Source organism: Podarcis filfolensis (genome assembly GCF_964270895.1).
Source record: "Podarcis filfolensis genome assembly, chromosome: 4".
Lineage (NCBI taxonomy): Eukaryota > Metazoa > Chordata > Lepidosauria > Squamata > Lacertidae > Podarcis > Podarcis filfolensis.
In genome coordinates this window covers 3,555,785-3,582,090 of record NC_139607.1, presented here as the reverse complement: position 1 = coordinate 3,582,090, position 26,306 = coordinate 3,555,785, and the positions used below count along the sequence as shown (strand labels likewise).

The 26,306-nt window shown below is 40.4% G+C and overlaps 1 protein-coding gene across 1 annotated transcript in view; it reads left to right on the top strand.

Annotated features, from left to right (window-relative positions):
- The window catches only part of DIAPH3 (diaphanous related formin 3), a 123,359-nt gene that overhangs the window by 26,139 nt on the left and 70,914 nt on the right, over window positions 1-26,306 (top strand). Inside the window, exons 15-23 of the mRNA XM_083610496.1 lie at window positions 727-831; window positions 2,268-2,600; window positions 8,258-8,372; window positions 10,376-10,465; window positions 13,276-13,370; window positions 15,535-15,636; window positions 16,386-16,625; window positions 18,157-18,286; window positions 20,167-20,292. Of these exons, the coding sequence (XP_083466622.1) occupies window positions 727-831; window positions 2,268-2,600; window positions 8,258-8,372; window positions 10,376-10,465; window positions 13,276-13,370; window positions 15,535-15,636; window positions 16,386-16,625; window positions 18,157-18,286; window positions 20,167-20,292 (1,336 nt within the window). The remainder of the gene's footprint in view (window positions 1-726; window positions 832-2,267; window positions 2,601-8,257; window positions 8,373-10,375; window positions 10,466-13,275; window positions 13,371-15,534; window positions 15,637-16,385; window positions 16,626-18,156; window positions 18,287-20,166; window positions 20,293-26,306) is intronic.

Sequence of the window (26,306 nt, the reverse complement as noted above, 5' to 3'; positions counted from 1 at the left end):
TAAGTAAAGGACCTGCTTCACCCTGCTAGGAACTAGACAGGTATTTGTACTGCATTTGTCCTTATTTCCCCAGTGTGGCTAATGGAAGATGGTAATTATCATGATTGGAAAGACAGTTTTGGGGAACACTTAAAAACAAAATAAAAAGACCAGCATGCTTGAGTGCCCCTTGAAGTCTGTGTCTGCACAACAGTACCTTGGGAAACTACCTGTTTCCGATCTTCTGAATTGCCATAATTTTTGGGAAGTGGTTGAAGGTAATCCAAGAACATAACACACTAGAAAATGGGCATCTGTGTAGTCTGACTGTCTACCATTTTTACTCCTACTTCAAATTTAAAAGCTATTTTACATTTAACTGGCTATTCTCTACTGAAAAGAATATAGAGTGTGCTATAAAAGACCAGTTAAATATGAGCACACAGTCATGTGCATAACAGGTTATTTCTGTGGAAATTGTATGTTCTTAGTATTCAAATCTATTCATCTTAGTTATTTTTTCCACTGGTGTCACACTATTATTGGCCATATTCTATCACTGTAGCTTAATTTTTACCTGTTCAATGGTTCAACCCTGTGTACACTACACTATGACTTACTCCCAGGTAAATATGTGCTGAACTTTAGTTTAAATGGATATAAGTAACGCTTAAGGACCGAGGAGTTATATTAAACATTGAAAGAATGAATACAATGATATATAGCACTTTAATGCTTGTATTTCAGTTTGAAAATGAATTTGTAGCACATCAAGAGACAAAAGCACAACTTCAAAAAATTGAAGAAAAAATTATTCACACTGAAGCAAATGGAAAAGTTTATAAGCATAAGGTAAATGATTTTTTATTCCTAAAATTTGGTTTTTAATAAAACTATTTGAAAACAAGTTTTCAGATAATGATACAACTAGTTACTATAATACAATTAAATAAAAGGTCTTTCATTTTTATAAATACATTTAGTTGTCTTTATATAATATGTACATGATATTTATATTTGTCAGGTCTGTAGATAGTTGCTCGTGAGTAAACAGCCAGGACTCCGACCTGTCTTTTACAGGTTTTATTAAGTGCAAACTATGTACAGTTCAGAGATTCAAAGTTAATGTCTGTCTCACTCACTTGCAGATTCCTGGAGTGACCTTTTCCGGTCCGTCCGTCCCCCCCAGCATAAGAACTTAGACACCCCAAATCTCCGCCTTCCCCCCTTGCGAAAACTGGGCAACGGAAGCGGCATGTCCGTTTCCCTACCAGCCTGGCTGAGCCGAGGTGCTTGGACTCACAGTAACGTCTGTGAGCCTTTGCCTCGCTTTGCCCCTCTGCTTCGCTGGAGGCATGACTCTCCACTGCCTGACTAAGTGCTACTGCTCAGCAACTTTGGAGGCTCCCTGTACTCTTCTGCCCCCCTCTCCCCTTTCGATGGCAGTCCCCTGACAATATTTTTAAAACTAATTTTTTTTTAAACCATTGGGCAGAATGGTTCCAATGTGGAGATAAGAGAATCTTGAACAAGAAGCTGCTCTTACTCCATGCTAGATAGAACAGGAAGAACATTTATGCATTTCAGATAGAATTCTAATATTGGTAGTGTCTTGTGCTTTATTCATATTTTTACGTTATACTTTTATTATCTTCATAAAAGTACAGGTTTTTTTTAAGATAGACATATTTCATGGAGGAAGCCTTTTGGGAAGGATAACTAAATGTAGCCTCCGCATGTGGAGACAATACACCTCTGAGTAGCAATTGCTGGTAGACAAACAAGGTTGGATGGGGACTTTTGCTACTGTGCCCTACTTCTAAGCTTCTTAGGAACATATGATTGGCTGCTATTGGAAGTGGGATACTAGACTAGATGGACATTTAGTCTGATCCAACAAGGCTTCCAAGTTATTATGTTTCCTAACTGGAAACGTCTGAGAAAGTTATGTGATATGAATAACATACAGCATTGTAGCATTACTAATTTGCACAATGTTGGGTCTAAGCTGCATAAGGCTTTTGTACACAATGCTAGTTCTTTGCATTGTGGTTGGTAGCAAATGGCTAAGCAACACAGTGGGCCTGCATGTTATTGATGAGCTTTGCCATCAATATACTGGTTAGGGAATAGAATTGCCTCCTAAACTGTCATCACATTGGCATTGTATTTTACAGTTTTATGTCAAATTTACAACAGAGTAGTTATGCTGGGTTTCATAAGTTTAACTTGATATTATTAAATGATATTTAGGGATTGTATTCATAAATCGGAAACTTGCTTTTCAGGATGGCTCAATAATGAATGGAGTAGGTGCCTGTCCAGTGACATCTTTGGAAGGACATGTGACTTCAGTCCCATTAGCTGATGCAGCACCCAAGTCATTACCACTTTCAGCTGGAGCTCTGCCACCACCACCACCACCACCGCCACCCCCATTGCCACCTTCATTGACTAGTAGTTCAGGAAAGGCTCCTCCTTTTGGTGTGCCGCCACCACCACCACTACAGACATTGCCGGGAGCACAGTGTTCTCCTCCTCCTCAAGTACTGCCTTATGGACTGAAGCCTAAAAAAGAATTTAAACCTGAGGTCACTATGAAAAGACTGAACTGGTTAAAGGTAAATAAACGGAAAGCATATTTTGCAAAATTCTAAGTAGAACTGAATTATTAGACACTGGTATTAGTTTATTTATTTTTATTCCTTTATTAAGAGAACAGTATCTCACATTTTAGCACAAATGTCCTCACAAGGTGGTGTATGGAATTAATAAAACATTAAAACCGGTTTAAAGTGAAAACAGAGCCCTTTAAAATGAGCCATAAAACGGACATAGGTGACTTTACTTTTTTTTTTTTAATCAATTGAAATAAAAATGTTTTGAGAGTCATTTTCAAAATTGCTAGGTAGGGTGCCATGCATACTTCCGAGGTGATTTTATTCCGTATGTGCCACCACTGAAAAAGCCCGGCCTCTGCTTCCCATCAGCCTTCCCTGTCTCCTGTTATTGGCTAGAGAACAGGGCCACCAATGGGAAAGTTTTGGCAGGCTCATATAGGTGCAGATGGTTTTTCAGGTAATGTAGTCCTAATTAACTAGAGCTTTAAAGGTCAAGGGCAGTATTTTAAAGTGTGTCTAGAAAGAAATAGCAATATAAACTGCACATAATAGTTATTATAGACTCTGGTGGTTTAGTTTCTAAGCATTGTGTTGTACTGACTGAAGTTTCTCAATTGTTTTTAGAAATGACTCTTATGTAGAGCACAATACAGTAGATCTAGCCAGGCTATAACCAGAGCATGTGTCGTTGAGACAAGGCCTAATTTCTTCAGGTAGTGTTATGGTAAAGTTCTAATAACTGTTATACGGTAGTAAATAACTCAGGTAAGGTACCATATAGCTGGAAACATGCTATAGTAGTCCCAGTCTTTAAGAGAGGCCACGCAAATGTACCCTCCAATTATAGGCCAATTAGCCTGCCCTCAATAATTGGGAAGCTGTATGCCCGATTCCTCAGTAGAAAACTGACAACTTCTCTAAATGAACATAATATACTATCTGAAGCCCAGGCAGCCTTTTGTGAGAACCATTCAACATCAGACCACTGTCTAATGCTGTCCTTCCTAGCCGAGAAGTATACCAGGCCTTTACAGGGTAAACTCTTTGTGGTCTTCATGGATCTGAAATCAGCGTTTGACTCCATCCCCAGATCCCATCTATGGTCCAAATTAAATCTGATTTTGCAGGACAAATGACTCCTCTTTCATACAAAAGCCCTGTACAATGGAACCAAACTGCAGGTCCGAGGGTCGACAAGGACAGTTATCGAACAGCATCGAGATGACTAGGGGGGTGAGACAGGGATGCATTTGGGGCCCCACATTGTTTTGTCTATTCTTAAATGACCTAGAAGAGAGCTTAATGGACCCAGATGGACACCTTCCAAAAATAGGAATGAGAAGGACCCCCTTGTTGTTATATGCTGATGACGCGGCCATCATCTCACGTTCCAGACCGGGTTTGAATTATCTGCTGAGGAAATTTTCTGATTACTGTTCTGGAAATGGTTTATCCATTACTTATGAGAAATCTAAAATTTTAGATTTCGAAAGAAGCTTCTCCCGGTCTAAATGGGTGCTGGATGGCCATAACTTTGAACAGATCAAATACTTCAGTTATCTAGGGCTCACATTCCATCATACAGAATCTTGGAAGCACCACTGGAAAACCTCCCTTCAAAAGGCGGAGATCACAAAGCTAGCCATATTCAGATTCTTTTTCACAAAGGGCGGCAAATATGTTCCAGCAACCTTAAGGGTTTTCAACGCAAAACCCGTTTCCCAACTCCTGTACGCTGCAAATGTCTGGCATAATGGGGACCTGCCAAAGCTAGATGGCTTTCAGGCAAAATTTTTACGATCTCTGTTGCAGGTACCCAACTGTGTCCCCAACTCCATACTTCTGTTAGAAGCTGGTAAATGCCCAATTTCAACTAAAGCGTGGTAAAGGTAAAGGTACCCCTGCCCGTACGGGCCAGTTGTGTCCGACTCTAGGGTTGTGCGCCCATCTCACTTAAGAGGCCGGGGGCCAGCGCTGTCCGGAGACACTTCCGGGTCACGTGGCCAGCGTGACGAAGCTGCTCTGGCGAGCCAGCACCAGCCCAGCATACGGAAACGCCGTTTACCTTCCCGCTATAAAGCGGTACCTATTTATCTACTTGCACTTAGGGGTGCTTTCGAACTGCTAGGTGGGCAGGAGCTGGGACCGAAAGACGGGAGCTCGCCCCGCCGCGGGGATTTGAACCGCCGACCATGCGATCGGCAAGCCCTAGGCACTGACGTTTTACCCACAGCGCCACCCGCGTCCCTTAAAAAGGCTGCCCTAAAACATTGGCTCAGGATTTCAGTGTTTGATCTAGGGAAGGGTTTCTACCAGCACCTGACCAATGAGGAATTTGTCAGCAAATGGCAGAAAACCATAAAATAAGCCACCTCTATTGGTCTGTCACCTGCCCCCCAATTGTATTACCTGGGTTATGAAGGCGCCCAAAAGATACTAAAGCAAATATTATGGGATAATGCACACAGTGACTTGCGATCTCGATCACACGCAGTCTGTAGTCTGCTAGCAGTAGGAGTACAATATGGGCATGTCTTTAAGTTAACATCTTACATTAAAAACCTGACAGTACGAAACTATCGAAGGCTTTTCACGAAAGCCAGACTAAACGTCTTTCCTTCTGCAGTGTTGGATGGCAGGTTGAGAGGAGTTCCCTACCAGGACAGACTTTGCTCGTGTGCTCAAGACATTGATTCCATAAAACATATTTTGTTGCACTGTGCAAAATATGAGCAAGCCAGGGCTGAACTGATATTACCCTTGCTGGTACCCTTCCTGGGAAAATCAGAGGCTCACTATGTCAGGTTCCTATTGGAAGACCGGACAAATGCTAGAACATTAGCAGTGGCAAAGTTTTTATCAGTGGTTGCAAGAACCAGTGATCCCTATATTCTGAACAAAATGCTTGTTTAACCTGGAGGTAGGCTGTATGAATTGTGTATTGCTTTGTAACGATTTGTTGGGTCTCTGGACCGTAATAAAGATTGTTGTTGTTATGCAAGAAGAAGAAGCTATCAAGGAAGAAGTCACTGCAGCTTGACAGCTATTAAGAAGTAGATGTACTAGATTCCCTTTGCAGTGGGTGTTGGGAAGGCTGCAGAACCATGAGAGTTGCTAGATGAGCACTGTGCAGGTGATCAGCCACTGCCCAGAGTGATGTGTTACTTCATGATGCTGATTTATCAGTCCCCATCCCATAGTTGTTTTGTGGTAAAGGGATCAGTTTCCTTTCCCCCCTTGGTTGTTGCTCACCTTACTTCCCAGCATACCAGCTACTATTCCTGAACTTCTTTATCTTGCAACACTTTTAAAGAAGGTAACTTCTTTTTGTGTGTTCAGAGCTACGTATCTACATTTTCACGAATCTGTTAAAAACTGGTGATGATAACACTATTATAGTTTAGATAGCGTTGTCCCTGGTATGTTGAACTCCATAGTGCAGTTGTTGTTCGACAATATGGTACTATAGTGATGAATAGTGTACAGCTGTCAGTGAATAGTTGTAGCATGTACTCTACTGCAGTCTCACTAAAGGTGAAACAGGAACATAGCAACTGCTCTAATATAGCTTTTAATGTTTGTTGGGTTAACTTCTTGTTTTTAATGGAGGATATTAAACTTGGTCATTTTTGGCTTGTTATTTGCTTAGAATCAGCTATTTCATTCCTGTTATATGCAACAAAACTGCACCCCCTTTGATGCTTAGTATTTTATATCACATCAGAATCAAATGCTTAATAGCCTAAATGACCTATAGGGTATGTATTTTTTATTTTTTATTTCATAAAATTGATACACACTGCTTTGATTGTAAAAACAAAAACATTCAAAGCAGTTTACAAAGAGATAAAAAAAACCAAGAAACATTTGCAACACTTTAAAACATGCAAAAGTTAAAATAATAAAACGGATTAAAATTACTTCGGCTTTCCAAGTATCTCAGTGGGCTTTCCTAAACAAGAATGCTTTTAGCCGGCGCTGAAAAGAGTGCAGTGAAGGCAGCTACTTGATCTCAATAGGCAGGGAGTTCCAAAGTGTAGGTGTTGCCACACTAAATGATCAAGTTTTTACAAATGTAGAACCGGGATTATGTGACACTTATAGTAGTGCCAATTCTGCCAGTCGAAGGAGTCAAGCGGGTCCTGTGAGATAAGGCAATCTCATAGGTAAACTGGTCTCAGGTTGTTAAGGGCTTTATATACCAATAGCAATGCCTTGAACTTGGTCTGGTAGCAAATCAGCAACCTTCATGTTGCTTTCATTCCAGGATGAGCTGTATTAACTAGCACAGAAATGTGAATGTTTATAAATATGCTGAAAAGAACATGGGTTTCTGTTAAAATTGGTTGCTTCTTGCGCAGCACTGTTATGTTGTTGTGGTCCATTGCACTCTGAGGTGTCCAGGGACCTGGGGAAGTTTACACAGTAGCACAACTATTTGAGAGGGCAAGGAGGCCTACCTGGACAATGCAGCTTTAATAGATTCTTACTCTCATTGCTGCTGGTTGTCTGGAAACACGATACTTACCTCAGCCTTGTATGTCCAGTGGAATTGACTTAACTTCTTCTTTCCCAGTGTTAGAAACTGGGATAGAAAAGCTAGGAGACAAATGGCTCCTGGGACCTGGGTTGTGGGCCATGGGGGGGGGGCACAATGCTTTTTATTTATTATTTTGATAAGCATGAACTAATATGCAATTCACATAAGTGACACATTGTTAATATCACATTTTAAAAAGAAATTGTTAATACATGTTTAATTTGGTGTTTATAATAAAAAATACAGTGGCACCTCGTGTTACATACCGTTCCCCTTACGAATTCTGTGGGTTATGCGCTCCGCTAACCCGGAAGTAGATGCCCCGGGATGCGAGCGGAAGTCGAGCTCTGGTGGCGCGGCAGCCGCGGGAGTTGCCATTAGCGAAAGCGCGCCTCATGTTACGAGTGGTTTCCTGTTATGAACGGACCTCCAGAACGGATTAAGTCCGTAACACGAGGTACCACTGTATTGACACCATACTTCAGTTTTCAAAACACTCTGCTCTTTATTGTTAACCTTCTTAAACATACAGTGGTACCTCGGGATGCGAACAGGATCCGTTCCGGAGCCCCGTTCGCATCCCGAAGCGAATGTAACCCGTGTCTGCGTGCGCGGGTCACGTTTTGACGCTTCTGCGCATTTGTGTGACGTCATTTTGACGGTCTGCACATGCGTGTGCACGCGGCGACACCCGGAAGTAACGCGCTCCGTTATTTCTGGGTCGCCGCAGAGCGCAACCCGAATTTGCCTAACCCGAAGCGTATTCATCCCGATGTATGACTGTATTGTCTATCCTTAACATATACTTCAAGGCTTCAAAGCACATACATTTCAGTAATCCTTGAGTGTCAGCCAGGGGCAAAAAATGGCACCCAGACTTTCTGAGGTGCTCACAAATAGAGAATCTTTAGGTGAAATGCACCTGGCGCCCTGCTAATTTCGAACTCTGCCTCTATCCAGAATGACTTCTAAGCCATTGGAAAGAACTAATATTACTTTCTCTTCATCGTTATCAGCTATATTAATGATCAACTTCCATATTTTGTGCGTGACTTCTATTATTATATATCCGTAGCTAATGTGATATCACTCAGCAGTTATGTTATTATATTTGCAGATTAGACCACAAGAAATGAATGAGAACTGTTTCTGGATTAAGGCAAATGATGGCAGATATGAGAGTGCTGATCTTTTAGGCAAGCTGGAGCTTACGTTTTGTTGTAAAAAACCCCGTAAGTAACTAATTGTTTTGTTTTAAATTCTTACTAGGTTAGAAAATGAGCCTAGTTGATTTTGATTGAAACATCAGAATTTCTTACAACTACAGTTGAATATTTACATGTGCTGTCTGAGAACCAAGTTGAATAGTACTTTGGCTTACCTAAGGCCTTTTATAAGTGATACCATATGAACTGTAATTAGAAAGAATTAGGAAAAGGAGCATATAACATATGACAATTTTGGATCAATGTTTTGTAATGGGATGTACAATAGTTCAAAGTTGGGAATGCAAGACACAGATCTGTGATTTTTGAGGGGTGTGCGTGCGTGTATTAAACTGATCATGACTTGATGGCCTTTATTGAAAATTGGAGAAAGTAAGTAGCACTGGAAGTGACTGCCTAGAGCTCCATGCGCTACAGTGGTATAAGAGAAGTGCAGCTAAAATCAGAATATCGCTATCTCCGTCTCCACATTAATCTTCATTGGCTTTAAATAGATAAGTGGTGCTCTGGTGGTGGTTCATGCAAAGCTGCTATTGATTTTGATTGATACTTTTGATTTTGAGTATGAAACTTGTTCAAGTTGCAGACGCTTGCTTGATAAACAACTCTTGATCGTTGATTGTGTATTAAATGCACTGTACAGTGGTACCTCGGGTTACATACGCTTCAGGTTACATACGCTTCAGGTTACAGACTCCGCTAACCCAGAAATATTACCTTGGATTAAGAACTTTGCTTCAGGATGAGAACAGAAATCATGTGGCGGCGGCACAGCGGCAGCAGGAGGCCCCATTAGCTAAATTGGTGCTTCAGGTTAAGAAGAGTTTCAGGTTAAGAATAGACCTCCAGAACGAATTCAGTTCTTAACCTGAGGTACCACTGTATTTGGTTACAGTGATTCAAAAAATAGCTCAGCCCATAGCAGTTTGATGTTGTGTGGGCATAGCTTAATTTACATTTTTAATCTAGTTTAGCAATACTTTTCTTAGAACCAATCAAATCAAGGCAATCTACAGCTGTGGATTTGGGAGTTTTTTCTTATGAGCTAACATGGCTGCCTTTCTGTTTTGTTTTGTTTTTTTTTGTTTGTTTTGTTTCTTTAAAGGAAATGCTGATTAAACTTGAGTAAATTGGCTTTATAGTGGTACCTTGGTTCTCAAACTTAATCCGTTCCGGAAGTCCATTCCAAAACCAAAGCATTCCAAAACCAAAGTGCTTACCCATAGAAAGTAATGCAAAATAGATTAATCTGTTCCAGACTTTTAAAAACAACCCCTAAAACAGCAATTTAACATGAATTTTACTATCTAACGAAACCATTGTTCCATAAAATGAAAGCAATAAACAATGTACTGCAGTCACACAATCAATCAATCAGTAGCTGAACTGGGTTCCACACAGTCATAAACAAAACAAAAAGAGCCGCAAAAACAAAAACACAAATAGCAAAAATAGTCAGACCTCAGCATAACACTCAAAATGGAATTGTGGCACTCAGAATGGAAGCATAACAACCAAATGGAGCATGTCCAGCTTCTGAAAAAGGTTTGCAAAGCGGAACACTTACTTCCGGGTTTGCAGTGTTTGGGTTCCAAGTTGTCTGAGTACCAAGGCGTTTGAGAATCAAGATACCACTGAATACAGTGAATACAGTGGTACAGTGAATGCATCACTGTCCTGCTTTGTCTTCAGCATAATGCCACATTTTGGGGCCTTTTGTCACCCATACTGCCCATGACTTTGATGGGAATATCTCCACCCATTCCTAATCTCCAGCAGTGGTGTAGATTGGGGCTTAGGGTTGTGGCTTTACTGCTTACTTTTAAAATCTAGCAACATGAATCTTGTTATGTGCTTCTGATATGTAAGGAATGGAACTTTCTGCGCTTGCATTGTGCTTATTTTTATTCATATTTAATTTCAAAACCACAACAAAATATGTATCTTTAGGGAAATGTTTGATGCTTAACATTATTGTGTGCTAATAACATTGTTGTGCTTTTTGACAGTAAAAAAAGATGAAAATATTGAAGAGAGAAGTATTAAAAAACGAATCAAAGAACTCAAAATTTTGGATCCAAAGACTGCTCAAAACCTTTGTATGTAAATGCTTTACTTTGTTTAAAACATTTTAGAGAGTCAGATTTTTTTGAAAATAACAGTGTTCTACTTACTGAATTGTATTTATTATTACTATATTTAGGAATCAATGTGGCTTACAGCTAAAATAGAAACAGCTTGAAACAGAAATTTTAAACTCAATTCTCACTTTGTATTAAAGCACGGATTGTCAACATGGTGTCCTCCATATGCTGTTGAACTCCACCTCCCATCAGTCTCAAGCAGCGTGATTCCAACATACGGAGGAAGTTATGTTAGCTTACCCCTGTATAACAACAATATCAACAGTAGGTTTAACTTACGTAATGGTGAGCGTAGGATTCATTACTGTACATACCAGAGCTTTCAGACATTGGAAACTAAATTGCAAAAGTACATAAATTTCTGGAAGATTATCCATCAGAAACAAATTTAACTATCAGTAGATGGTTGTTGTTTATATTTAAACTCAGACATTTTCTTTATTCAGTATTTGCCATCTTCAATGGGGATTTTTCTAATGAGCTTGTTTCTCTTGGCTTGTCCACACTTCAGCTTGTCCTGTACTTTCGGAGAGGTTTTTCATTTGCCCTGCCGCTTCCTCAGGGAAAACCCTCTGTTTACAGTGAATCGTAACAAATGTCAGTTTTCTGCAGATTGACATGTGAAACAATTCAGTGGTAAACAGCAGATTTTCCCAGGGTAAGCAGTGGGGCAAACAAAAAACCTCTTGCACTCTTACCTAGAAAGCATGGGACAAGCAGAAGTGTGGATGAGCTCTCAACTTGCTCCCACAGCAGAATTAGTAAGTTTCTCCAGTGGCTTAGGAGAAGGGATAGTTATTGACTAGACAATGGTGACTTCACCCTCCATGCTGTTGAGGTGAGGAAATTCCTGTCATGGCACAATCTCGCATCCGGCCTATGGTATTCTTCTGGAGCAGCTGTTTTGAGTTGGGGGGTGGGCAGTCAGGGGCATAGCTATCTTCTCCGGTACCTGGGGCAACCCGCCCACGAGGCCGCTGCCATGAGCCCTGCATAGGGGCCACCATCCTCCTTCGCAGCTTTGCTGGCAGGCAGCGGCCCCAACAGCACCCGGAGCGCACTGCACCCGCCTTGCTCCGCCTCTGGGGGCAGTACTGCTTTGCAGACGTTTTGATCCTACTTGGCTGACCATCTTCAGAAAGTGGTGATTGGGGCACATGAGCCGCCTTTGTGAGGTGCTGCAGGTTTCAGAGTTCATGAGCTTAACATCTATGTGGAAATGCTGAGTGGGATTATCCAGAGTTTTGGAGTGCATTGCACTCCTTCTTTTGTTTCCTGAAACAGACAGATGCCGTCCAGCCCAACCTATCAGCTCCTGGTACACAGCTCTATTCCTTCTTTACATCTGCAAGTGTGGCAGTGAGTGTGATAGCTCTGTTTCTGACCTCAGTAATGAACTGGATAAGAGCCGTTAAACTGAAGTTTAAACCACATAAGATGATAGAGTTAGTGCGTGTTTCTCTAGACTGGAGGGTGGGGTGTGATCTGCCCTGGATGGGGTTACACTCCCACTGAAGGAGCAGGTGTGTAGCTTTTGGGTACTTCTGGGTACTTTAGGCTCACGTGACTTATGTGGTGCAGAGTGCCTTCCATCAGCTTTGTCTGGTAGCCCAGCTATTCTCCTTTTAAGAAATGATAGTCTGAACACATAAACCCAATCTTGGCATGACTGCAGTGGCTACCAGGCACGATTTGAGTTGTAAAGCCATATGCAGTTCGGGAGTCTCGTACCTCAAGGACCGCCTCTCCCCACTTCAACCAACCTGAACCCTACTGTCAGGTGTTGGTGTGGTTGCTCGAGAGCAAACAGGCTTTATTATCTGTACAAAGTATTTACAGTGCAGAGCGTTGCAAGTCCATGTCTGCTCAGTCGCTAGCAGAATCTGGGAGTTGGCGGTCCTTATACCTTCCCCAGCATAACAGTCGTGTGACCCCCATCCTTCTCCCCTCTCTGCGCGCAAACCTACTGCACAAAGTGGGCGTTGGCAAAGGGGGGCTTGCCTCCCCTGCGCTTTGATCAGGCTCGGTGTTGAGGCTCTCCCTAGCATCTTTTGATTCCTGCGCCCCTTCCCCACTGGAGGCGGGGCTTCCCTCCTCGCCAGAGGAAGAACTGCTTCGCAAGATCTTCGGAGGCTCCCTGTAACACAACTGCCCTTCCACCTCTCGCCTCTGAGCTGATGGCAGTTCCCTGACACCTACATTCCTCATTGTGGGCCCTTCTCTGCATGCGACTTCCAAAGGAGGTGGCGACAAGACAACAGGCCTTCTCAGTAGTGACTCCCCATTTATGGCATGCTTTTTCCTTGGGAGGCATGCCTGGCACCATTGCTTTCTGTTTTTAGATGTCAGGCAAAAGCATTTTTATTCACTCAGGCCTTTGGATCCTAATTTTATGCTTAGCTTGTAATGGGATAGGGTTCAGTTGGATCTGCTCTCTGATACGTATCATTAATTAATGTTTTAGATTGTTTGTAATGTCTGCTTTTGTAAGTAGCTTTGAGATAACTGTTATGGGAAAGGCAACTAATAGGTTTAATAGAGAATTTTATTTACTAATTTATCTTCCATTTCTCTTTCCTTATTTAAGCTCATGTGTCTTGCTAAAGTTATTGATGTGCCACAATTTTATAAAGTGAGCAAGTGGTCACTTTAAAACTTTTGGTAGACATCTCAGCAAGCACTGTAGCTGGACAGCATTACTTTTGCTTAGCCAAAATGTGTTCCCATTTGATAAGCATAGTTTGTGTTTGTGTGCTTTTCCTTAGCTATCTTCTTAGGTTATTTTCGGGTACCTTATGAAGAAATAAAAATGATGATACTGGAAACAGATGAAGCCCAGTTGTCGGAGTCTATGCTTCAGGTATGGTGAACTGATAAACAGCTTTATAATCAGGTTTTTATGAATAAAAAACTGTTGGTTTAATGTTTAGCTGACTTGGCTTCTAATGCAGAAGGGCAGGATGTAAGTTTTAAAATAAAACTAGCCTGATGTAATTCCAGTGATGAAAAGAATACTCTCCTAAACGTCTCCTAAGTCATCATCATCATCATTCCTTCATCTTAAGGTCCCTGGGCTGGTTACAACCACTGAAAAAACAACAATAAAACATGGAAGGAGCAAAAGGTCATGAAGTTCAAGCTAATGCCTCAAAGCACTATTCACTGCAAAGCCAATCCAGTGCAGATGTAGTCACTTAGTAGGCTAAGTCTACATGATACAGCAAATAGGGATAGTTGAAGATATTGGGGATTGTCTGGAGTTTTGTTTGTTCCTGGGCTTAAAGACTTTGGGGTGGAGGGAAGAACTGGTTTTCTTGAAGTGTGGAGAGTGATGGGATGATATTCAACATTGTATAAGCAGAATTCATTTTCCTCTTCACCTGCTTCTCCATGCTCCCCACTTCTACTTTGGAAGGTCCCATCAACTCTCTGGAGTCGATTTGGGAACTGCACAGGTGGGAGGGGAAGAAGTTGTTCTGTTGTGAGAGTGTAAGCCACTTTTGCCTGTGGATGGGCTTCACTTAATATCACTGACTATCCATATTTCAGTGATCAAGTTTTCGAAGTGACAAGTGTACTCTATTCTTGCAGTCCAGTGACAAACCGCCCCAATTGCTTTAGCTTTCTAAAAACATTCAGTTTAAATATCCCAAGTGATAGGAGATGAATAAAATGGCATGAAATCTCTCTGAAGCAATACAGCAGCCAAGAATTAGAGCAAGAACTGTTGTATAAATTGTGGTATATATTGATACCCCCCCAGCTGTGCTAGTGAATGTGATGATGTAAATGGAGATGGGTGTAATTAGGCCTTAACTAATGTATGGTCTCTCTTGCCAGCCATCTAGTAGCATAGGCCATTAGTGGGAGAAGGAGAATGTTCTAATGAAGGTTAGAACATTCACTTTCTATTAGGCCATGTGTGGTATGAATATCAAACCCTCCCACCTTTAAGGTACAGGGTTTTGTTGTAAAACCTCAGGCTTTATTCTGTCAAGTGGGCTCACACAGCATTAGTTTGTTGGTTAAAACCTTTGTACAAAGCTCTACAGAGCTACAGAATTTCCAGCCCCTTTGTTTATATCATCTGGTACAATTTGTACCTTGAGTTGAGTGCCATCATGCTGTAAATTTGTTATCTGTGCTGAATAATGCCATTGGTGTAGCTTGAAATCCTAGTGCTAAATACCTTGTCTAGATCAGTTCTCCCCCGCCCTTGTCTAGATCAGTTCTTAAGTTAGACTGTAATGATGTACTTTTAATAGTTTACTTTTATTTAAAGGTTATATGTTTTTTGACACAAATTTTCTACGTGGTATCACTATACAAACAAAAAGCAGTTTGCCCAAATAAACAAGCATAGTAACTGATGTAAATAATAACATTTTTGTTTTGTTTTTTAAAAAATCACACGACTTATGCAACAGTGTAATCATAGTAATAACATAGTCAATGTTTAAACTCACATAAAATTTAAGGAATATTTATTGTAGCATAGAAATTCAACACTGGTGTTTTCTGGGAATTAGAATTGCCAGGTTGTGACTAGGAGGCCAGTCTAGTAACCCACTTAAGAGTTCACTTCTCCATGAGAAAATAATTTCCAGTTGTCAGCATTCATTAAAAAACTGTTTTCCCCCACCCCCATATTCTTGTATGGCATTTCTTTTGAAGGCTGTTTATTGACTGCTACTTAGCTTTTTTCCCTGGGGCTATGATTACAATAGTTTTCAAGTAGTGAAGAAAATGGAAACTTGCACTTTCAAAAATCAGGAATTTCCACTTTTGCACTCAACAATTGAATTCTATTTTCTCACTGGAGTCAGTTTTAGTTTTCATTTTTTTAGTGATAAAATCCTTTTTTCTTTACATGTGTTGCTGTCTGAGCAAATTCCTTTGATTCTTTGTGAGACTGAATTGAAATTTTTTGAACTGGTTGTGTAAAATAAAACCTCATGGGAACATTTACTGAGAAAAGACCGTGAAAACTCTTAATATATTTCATATATTTTCATGATACATAGAATCTAATAAAGCACCTTCCTGAACAAAAACAACTGAATGAATTGTCCAAAATGAAGAGTGAATATGAAAACTTGTCTGAACCAGAACAGTTCTGTATTGTGGTGAGTAGCACTGTTCCTTCTGCTTCATATGTGATGCTAACAATATCACTATAATTTTTGAATCTTTGAGAAGTATTTTAGTATTTTACCTCAAGCTGTATTTTTGGCTCTTCTACATAAGAAATGTAGAAAACTGGACACTTGCCTTCTAGTTTCTTTTGGTTGTTCAATGGCAGTAAGGGCTATGAGTGTTTGAACAGTCCAAGATAATGCTGAGGTTTTGATATACTGCAGGGATTTTGCTTATGCACTTCTGCCACCTTATCCCCTGAATTTAGAATATTGAAGCAGAAGAAGAATGAAGAGACTTGCAGTCCCAAGAACACATGTACACAAATAATTCTCCTATAACATTTTCTGAATAATTATGCTTAGAACTATATGTGTCACTCAAACTTTATTATGGCCTGAGCAACTGCTTATGCACTAATGTACCCCAGTAGTAATGTGTGGTGCTGTGCAAACAGCTTGATAAGAAGCACCTGGAAGACTAGAAGAAATGCTAGTGGGCTTTTTGGCTTAGTATATTCACAAGTTAAATATAGCTGAGAAGGATAATTATTCACAAGTTAAATATTGCTCAAACAAGTGTTCCTCGTTCATTCATCTATTTTGGGATAGTATATAGGCATGAGGTTTGGCTTCAGTCCATTTGTCATACCTGTAAATCATCCAAGATTAAACCAACCTGCTCCATGCTAAAGCATAACATAGGTTTTAAAAGAGAACTTTTTTCCCTTTTCAATCAGATGAGCGGTGTAAAGAGGCTGAAGCCACGGCTGAGTGCTATTCTTTTTAAGCTTCAGTTTGAGGAACAGGTGAATAACATCAAACCTGACATCATGGCTGTCAGTGCTGCCTGTGAAGAGATAAAGAAGAGCAGGAGCTTCAGTAAGCTTCTGGAACTAGTATTGCTAATGGGAAACTACATGAATGCAGGATCTCGAAATGCACAGACGTTTGGATTTAACCTCTGCTCCTTATGTAAAGTGAGTCTTTTTAAAGAGCTGTGAATGCTGAGTTCAGTGCTGCAATCACTTGCTTTTCATATTTACAATGCAGTTTAAATTGCTTTCTGTTTTTTGACACCTAACATCTTCAATAACTTCAGCTTAAATGTCTATTCATTTACCCCCACCCACTTATAAAAGCAGTTAATTTGTTTTGATCTAGACAATAGTAGATATTGTAAATGTGTATGCTCGGTTTCGAGATTGCTGTACAGTTTTAAAAGCTTTGGTGTTTCAAGCCGACAGAAAAAGGTGTGACATGGTGAGCTATTGTTGCTGCTCATTGTCTCAATTACGAATATTTTTAGTAGTACATCAAAAATGAAACTGAAAGCTTGCACTTAGTGAATTCTGTTAAGGGTTCAACGGAGCAAATAATTGGTCCCAGTTCTGCAAGTACTTCAGATTTGTACAACGCAGAGTATACTCAGTCAGAGCTGAAATACATTTATTTCAGCTTTTTCTTCTGATTTTGAAGGCTGATATTTTCCGAATATGCACTGGATATGTACATATTTGGCTACTATCTGATACTAAAGCATCAATATTAGAATTGAATCTTGTAGTAAAGGTAAATGGACCCCTGACCATTAGGTCCAGTCGTGGCCGACTCTGGGGTTGCGGCGCTCATCTCGCTTTATTGGCCGAGGGAGCCGGCATACAGCTTCCGGGTCATGTGGCCAGCATGACTAAGCCACTTCTGGCAAACCAGAGCAGCGCACGGAAACGCCGTTTACCTTCCCACTGGAGCGGTACCCATTTATCTACTTGCACTTTGACGTGCTTTCGAACTGCTAGGTTGGCAGGAGCAGGGACCAAGCAACGGGTGCTCACTCTATTGCGGGGATTCGAACTGCTGACCTTCTGATCGGCAAGTCCTAGGCTCTGTGGTTTAACCCATAGCGCCACCCGTGTCCCTGAATCTTGCAGTATCTTCCAGTAAAAGGCTCCTGGTGTGCAGTCTTATTTAGAAATTTTGCAATATCTTCATCCATTAAACATTTTGGGAAACATTCCCTGAATAAAAAATATTCAAACTTTGATGTCAAACTCTGAAAAGCTTATTATTTTATTTTTATTTTAGACATTTTTACCCCCCCCCCTTTTCCATCAAGGAACTCGGAGCAGATGGTCTCCCACCTACTCAGACTAAACTTGGTCAATAAGGTTGCTACATTGTGTTCCTTTAAAAAGTTGGTATCTTCTAGATACTTTACACTGCATCATGGGAGTTGTAGTCCAAAACATTTGGATAGCACCAAATTGGCAAGGACTGCTTTAGACCATGTCTGTGCTAATTGTAACTCTGCATTAGAAAACAAAATTTGAATATGAAAATCAAATTTTCAATTAAAATGGCAAATTAAATGCAATTAGTTTTTTTTAATGGTTCAAAACTCAGTTTTCAGATATTGTGCAGGAAAACTGATTTCAATTTCTATTTTGTAAATCATAAAATATATGATCAAAATGTATTACTGCTTCTGAATATTCACTTACTAATTTCTAGTTAAAGGACACCAAATCAGTTGATCAGAAGATAACACTGCTTCATTTTCTGGTGGAATTGTGTGAAGAGAAGTATCCTGAAGTCCTAAGCTTTGTTGAAGACTTGCAGAGCTTAGATAAAGCAAGCAGAGGTTTGTATTAAAGAATGGGCTAATATATTTTATTCAGCTGTTGTCCAGAATGAATAATTTTTGATTTGAGTGTTGAAGTTTGTACCCACACCCAAGAATTTACATTCCAGAATATACTACTTTTCAAGCTTCTTTGTAAGTGGAAGGTCATTTCAGGAAAGTTCATATTGAACCAAGAAAATGTCCAGAACAGAATAGTGGTGTGCAATAAGAAAGCAGCAACACAGAGTTGGAAATATTGTACATGATACTGGTATGCGTCTTTGAAAGGTAAGAAGCTACAAGACTGGCATAAGAATTGTCAAGATTTCAAATCTGAAAAAGATCAGTAGTCCTGCAGTACCAGAGGCTCAAACAGATGTATATCCAAACTGACAAGCAGCAAGCCCTCAATAATTCTCCACACTTTCAGCCATAGGGATCCTCCCTCCCCTCCCCCCTCAGAAAGAAGAAGCCATGCTGCACTTAATGCCAGGTTATCCTGCACATCCTGCATCCTTTTGCTTTGCACCACAGGGGTAGCAGGCCAGCATGAATGTATGGGCTGAAAAGTTGGCCACTGAAATTTGCCAGGAGTGTAAGGAACAGATTTAAGACCCCCCTGAGATCCAGAAATGAGCGCCATTACTGGCTAACGTGCTTAGTCATCAAACATATGCTGTACCTACTGAACATTTAGTTTCACAGGCCCAGAGGCACTCTGGAGTCTTTTTTATGGTGCAACAGAATGGGGATATGTGGATGATTCTGCTCCAAAGTGGTTCTACATATTCTGAATAAAAGTGTCAAGATGAAAATATTGAGGTCCATTCGAATAGTGCTTGAAGTACAGAGTACCCAGGCACACAGAAGACACACACATTCTGATATGGTGCTCATGAAAGTTCAACACTTCCCCCAGTATCTCAGCCACTTCCAGTACAGGTAGTTGCGGTTTGGGTTAATAGTCACATCCAAAGTTTCACTAAGGTACTAGTGGTGCTTGGGGCACATCTCAGGATACAAGTGGTGTTTCTTTATCCCTGGGGCAGCTAATCTGTGGTCTTTCAGATATTTTTGGATTCCAGCTCCCAACAGCCCAGGCAGCAAGAGAAATAGAGATAGTGGGAGTCATAGTCCAGCTAGAGATGGAAGTTCAAAGGTTAGACACCCTGCTCTACTTAGTTGACATTTTATTTTGAACATAACTCAGGTATTCTCTGTAGAGAGGTTTATAAATTCTGGAATCCATATTTATTTGTTCTTGCTCCTTGAATCAAGTGCTTCAGCCCATTCAAATCTATCTCACCTATACTAGAGACCACAGTTTCATGGTGATCTGAAAAGTTTTCTGGAGCAAATCCTGAAACACAGGAGAGCAAAACTAGAAGTTCAAAATTTTAACATGTTTCTATCTGGAAAACAGACTGGCTGGTACATAAAGTCATGTGCACCTCATGGTTATTAGTCTACTCTTGGTAATTATATGCTTCACCAGGATACTATAAACAAGTTTTGCACCTACCACTGAACAACGTTCTGCCTTTAAGATGAGAGAGTCTGGCAGAAGCATATGTCCCCATGAAGAGTAAGTACTATAGTATGTTTGGTACTAATTGTATACCTATATACTGTCTCAACTGTGATCAGTATGCCCTCTCCAAATCACTCAATTGGTGCATTAACTAGTCAGAGCCTGAGTACATTTGCTGTTTCCGGTGATATGACTGAGTAAATTTATTAAACTGATCATTCATGAAGATATTGAGTAGATAGTAGAACTCAACACATGACAAAAGTATTTCATAATGTGGACTTATAGGAATCTTTGCAAGAAAGCATCTACTAACAGTATTCACCTTTTGATATGTGTGAGGTTTTAATTATAAATATATGCTTAGTTTCAGCAGAAAGCTTGGAGAAGAGCCTAAAGCAGATGGAAAGGCAGCTTATACAACTTGAGAAGGATTTAGAGACCTTTCCCCTTTCTGAAGATATTCATGACAAATTTGTGACAAAGATGTCCATATCCTTTTGCTGTTAAATAACTTATCTGGCTTTGTCTAGGGTTCTTTAACACTTTAAAAATTTATTTGCATAATCTTTATTAAAGTTATAGCCATCACTTCTGACAACCCTGACCTCATTTCTACCTTGAATTACTAAGAACCTAAAACGGCTTTAATGAAGATTCACCTATAATTCATAATCTGAAGGTAGTCCTGTGTCATCTCCAGTGGTTTGGCGTTTTCGTCATATAGGCATGAAAGTGCTCATTGAATGGAAAATATTACTGGAGGAAACAGTTGAGAAGTTGACTAGTTAAGCACTACTACTTAAATTGGATGGAAAACAGCTTAATTTAGCAATGAGGGAAGAGTTGCCAGCTTGGGGTACCAATTTAGATTGCCCATTTTGATTATTTTTTTAGTCTGAACTACAAACTAATTTCAGTTTTTTAAAGCTTCTTTTCTCTTACTGTTTGGAATTGTATGTGTAATTATTCCTTTGAATTTATAGGAGCCGCCATCATTCTTTTCCATAAATCCTGTGCATCTTGCCTGCTAATTTTGGTTCAGGTTTTTTCCTTTCAGATGCTTTTTGATGTGATTTTTTTTTCTGTGTCTGGTTTGTAATTCACTAAGAAGCAAGTAGCATTAGCACAAAAGACAGCACCGGGGGGGGGGGGGTCCACAAAAAGCAGATAGATGTGCTCTTGTGGGTTTCTTGTTTTTGTTGGCCTGTAGGAAGGTTTAATGAAGGTATGAAAGAACTAATTGTCTGCAGCTCTAAACCATTATGCTTCACATTCAGTTCCCATGACACTTCATGTTACTAACCAGAGTAATGTTAGCTGTTGGCCATTTGAGGCTACAGAATGTATTTTCATATTTAACACTTGGTCAGTACATTGGTATTGTACATAAATATCTATTTATTTCTTAAAATGTATACACTACCTGGTTGTAAGAAACCTCAAAGAAGATTACAAAAAGAATAAAACAATAAAATTATCAATTAAAACAATTAACAACAGTTTTAATCAGCAATAAAGTAAAAACAGATTAAAACACATCAACATGCTAGGTATCTGGTAGGCCTATCTAAACAAAAATATTTTAGCACATGCTGAAAAGTGTACAGTGGGGGCACCTGTTCCATATCAATAGGCAACAAGTTCCAAAGTATAGGTGCTGCCACAATAAAATATTGATTTCTTATAAATGTGGAACAGGTATTATGTGGCACCTTCAACAGCGCTACTTCTGCAAATTGAAGCAATCAAATGGGCGCATGTGGGGTAAAGTGTCTCTGAGGTGAACCAGTCCCAAGGGCTTTATATACTAATTGTAACACCTTGAACTTGGCCCGGTAGCAAATCTGTAACTAGTGCAAATCACTTAAGAGCACGTATTATATGCTGACAATGCCTTATTCCTGTCAGCAGTTGTGCTGCAACAATCTGCACTGACTGCAGTTTTCAGATCAAGCACAAGGGAAGCCCGACATAAAAGCGCATTGCAGTAATCTAGTCTTGAAGTAACCAGAGTGTGAAGTACTCTGACCAAGCTTTTCCTGTCTAGAAATGCTCATAGCTGTCAAATCAATTGTAGTTGATAAAATACACTTCTAGTCTCTGAGCAACTAAGCCTCCATTGACACAGCTGGATCCAGAAGCACCCCCAGAATGCAAACCTGCTTAGTGTAACCCCATCAAGGATAGGCAACTGACCAATTTCTCGGACATGGAAACCACTTGTCCATAGTGTCTCTATCATGCCCGGATTCAAGCCCAGATTGTTTTCAGTCATCTTTCTCACTACTGTATCCAAGCAATGGCCCACACAGTTGCATGTCCAGGCCTGAACCCAGATTGGAATGAATCTAAATAATTTGTGTCATCCAAGAATACATTCAGCTGCCACACCACAGCCGTCTCCACCACCTCCCCCCAAAGTGGGTATATTCAACTGGTGAATAGTTGTTCCAGTCTAAGGGGTCCAGAGCTGGGGTTTTTTTAGGAGCAGCCGCACTACTGCCTCTTTCAAGGCAGCAGGGATCACACCTTCACATCCACTGAATGGATATAAATGCATTCCATTTTAAAACAGTCCTGCCTGAAAGTCTCTTGCACCATACTGAGTGATACAGTTTCTACTGGCACAGTCACCAAGGTGTAATGACACTTAGAATCATAGGATCATAGAGTTGGAAGAGACCACAAGGGCCATCGAGTCCAACCCCCTGCCAAGCAGGAAACACCATCAGAGCACTCCTGACATATGGTTGTCAAGCCTCTGCTTAAAGACCTCCAAAGAAGAGACAAAATGACTCTCACCACTACTACTATCCTGGAACGTTGCTGGATGGCAATCGAAAACAATGGACAAAGACGTTCTAACCTACGTATCACAGTTCAAGATCATCCTGCTCCAAGAAACCTGGATGCAAAATCCTTTTGAACTACACAATTATTTTGCTTTCCATTCCTGTGCCTCAATCGGCCCAAAAGGCGGAAGACCGGCGGGAGGTCTGAGCACCTTCGTATCGACAGATCTAGGAACCTCCCCTATCCAATTGAAAATCGATAAAAAATGGATTCTGGCTGTTAAAATATTCTCTACCCACTTTAAGATCATATGCATCAATGTTTATATTCACCCACTTATGAAACAAACTGATCTTAAAAACATCTGGAACGAACTGGAAGACTGCATTCTCCTTGTCTCAAATAAGTTCCCCTCTGCCTCCTTAATTATTGGTGGGGACTTTAATGCAAGGCTAGGCCACTCAGACGAACAGCTAATCAACGAAAGTGGAATGGGTCCCCTAAATGCTAATGATGAACATTGGCCCCTATTCAGGCGTCATTCACTTGACCCAGTTACCAATTTTGCTGGTACATGTCTTTTTCTAATGGCACTTAGATTAAACCTTGTTATTTTAAACAGCCTCTCCTCGGGAGACTGCCCTGGCCAATTCACTTATTGGTCAGGCTTAAGGCATTCTGTTATTGACTACATCCTTGTCTCCCAAGAACTCTTTGATGAATATATTGAATTTACTGTAGATATAAGAACCGAAAGTGACCATCTACCCCTAAATCTTAAAAGGACTGAATTTTGGGAACCCTCTAGATGTGGGCTTGCCCCACAGACACCTGATCCTAATGTTCTACAACAAATAGGCAGATCCAGAATTAAATGGTCCCCTTATGTTAATAACAATTTTAGCATTTGGACACAATCAATGGAAGGTCAACTCCTTTGGGCTGATCTGACCTCCAACGGCACTGAAGAGACCTCCCCAATTGACCATTATAACACTTTAATCCGAAAACTCCAACCGTTATTGTCAAGACTCAGGAGACCTAACCACAATGAGTCCCCTACCAACAAAAAATGGTTTGACCGCGAATGCATCCAGGCAAAACTTATACTCGGGGAATGCTTTAAGGTCTTCCAGCAAAATCCTAACCCTATCACTAAATTAGAGTTACAACTTAAAAAAAAGAACTACAAAGAGTTGCTAAAAACCAAAAAAAGAACCGCAGACTCTCTCATCTGGCAGGCCCTCATAAAAGCGTCAATAGAAAAAGACAATTCCAACTTCTGGAAAATTATCTCCAGTCAAACCAAAACTCCTAACGAGGGCACAATAATCCCTGCAAACTCATGGGAAGAGCACTATAAAGTGCTGTTTAGGGAACATCGTCCTTCTGCGCTGCTTAACATCCCTTTAGATAATGATACACCATGGCCCCCAACATCTGAAACCGAGATCACTTCGTTAATTCTACAAATGAAATCTGGCAAAGCCCCAGGAAGTGATTTCATTGTCGCTGAACTTCTGAAAGCGCAAATAAACTGGTGGGCCCCGGTTCTTGCAAATCTATTTTCATATATAGATAAGGCAACTTAAATCCCTAAAGATTGGGGACTGGCTATAATTGTTCCTATATTTAAAAAGGGCAACCCCTCTGACCCATCTAATTATAGACCAATTAGTCTTCTGAATGTGATCTGCAAACTTTATACAAAACATCTATGCCTAAAATTATGTGAATGGTTAGATCATAATAACTTGCTAGAAATTGAACAAGCAGGGTTTACATCTGGACGTTCTACCATAGATCACTGCTTAGTGTTAGATTATTTTGTTTATAAGTATGTGAAACATTGGAAAAAGTCATTGTATGCGGCCTTTGTGGACCTAAAGGCAGCATTTGATTCTGTATCCAGGGGTAGGCTCTGGGCCAAATTGGCCAATATGGGTATTAACAGAAGGTTATTACTTCTGATGATTAAGCTTCATGAGAACAATACCCTCCAGATAAGACTCGCACAGGACGGCAGACTCTAGAGAAATCCCAGTCCAAAGGGGAGTTAGACAAGGATGCCTATTAGCCCCATTTTTATTTAACATCTATGTTAACTCCCTGGTCACATGTTGCCGTGAAATCGAACCCCCCCCCCCCCCGTGTTCTCTAACGGCAGAAAAGTACCAGTTTTAATGTATGCGGATGACGCTGTTCTTCTCTCTCAAACCAAAGTGGGTTTGAAACGTGCCTTAGGAAAGTTTAGTGACCAATGTAACACTGAACTGTTAACAATTAACTTTGCCAAAACCAAAATTGTACATTTTAACCACTCCTTCAGGAAAGATAATTGGAGCGTAAAGGGAAACGCCATTGAACAGACTAAGACCTTCCAATGCTTAGGCATTACTTTCTCTTATAATGCCAAATTGTCAACACACCTGACCACATCAGCTATATCAGCAGGAAGAAGTGCAAATGCCATCCTTAGATTATTCAGAAGGAAAGGAGCTGGCTTCCTCCCGATGGCCCTAAAAGTTTTTCAGGCAAAATCTTTAGCCCAACTCTTGTATGGCTCTCAAATTAGCCCCTCTGCCAACCTTAAGACCCTTGAAACAGTACAATCAAAATTCTTAAGATCATTATTTGCTACCCCGAAGTGTACACCTAATGCAGTCTTAAGGCAAGAGGCAGGACTGCCCAGAGTGGAATTAAAAGTCTGGGAGCAAGCAATATCCCTCTGGCTGAAAATCCATTACAATCCTAAGGGACTGTTACCTTGCTTCCTGGCCGCAGCTCCCTATCCTCCTTGGCTTATGCAAATAACTAATAAGATCAAACAAATTGGCCTAAACCCTGAAAATCTTTTTATTGAAACTCCGAACAAGGCAAAAGCAATTATCACTCAGAGACTTTACGATGTCGAATTACAACAAGAAGACGCCCTACTCCCGGAGACGTATAAATGCTTAAAAGCTTGGCCTAATTTTGCAGCTGCCCCTTACTTAACTAACATCACTAACGAAGCTTATAGATGGGCTTTCTCTAGAGCCCGCTTTGAGACAATGCCCTCAGCAGTGCTGTACGGCAAATTCACGCGGTTACCAATGCATGCGCGTCTCTGCCCCTGTATGTCTAATAAGGTAGAATCTGTCACACACATCCTTCTATTTTGCGAATTTTACAGTGAAGAACGAGTTCAACTTATTTTGCCGCTTTTATCAAAATTTATACCCCTACAACATTATTTGGAATCCTCCCCCGAAATTCTACGAAAATACCTTCTGGAAGATTCCTCAAGCTCAATATCATATGAGGTGGCCAAATTTTGCACTTTAGTAATCAGGAAGCGTAAATCTCAAATCTGTTGAATGGCACACTGCGAAGTTCCCTTGTGTAATCTTTTTTTTTCTTTTATTTTCTGATGTTGTTGTTGATTTCTTTTTGTTTGATCTTGTGGTGTTTAGTGTCACTGGCTTTTCCCGCAATAAAACTTGAACTTGTTGCTTTTAACCTCTCTAGCAAGCCTGAGTTCATTCTGTGCTTTAGCTTTTCTGACTTTGTGTCTACATGTGCTGACTATTTGTTTGAATTCCTCTTTGGTGGTTTCCCCCCTTTTCCATTTTTTGTACACATCCTTTTTTAATCTTAACTCAGTTAAAAGTTCTTTAGATAGCCACTCTGGCTTCTTTAGGCACCTTCCATGTTTCCGTCTCATTGGTA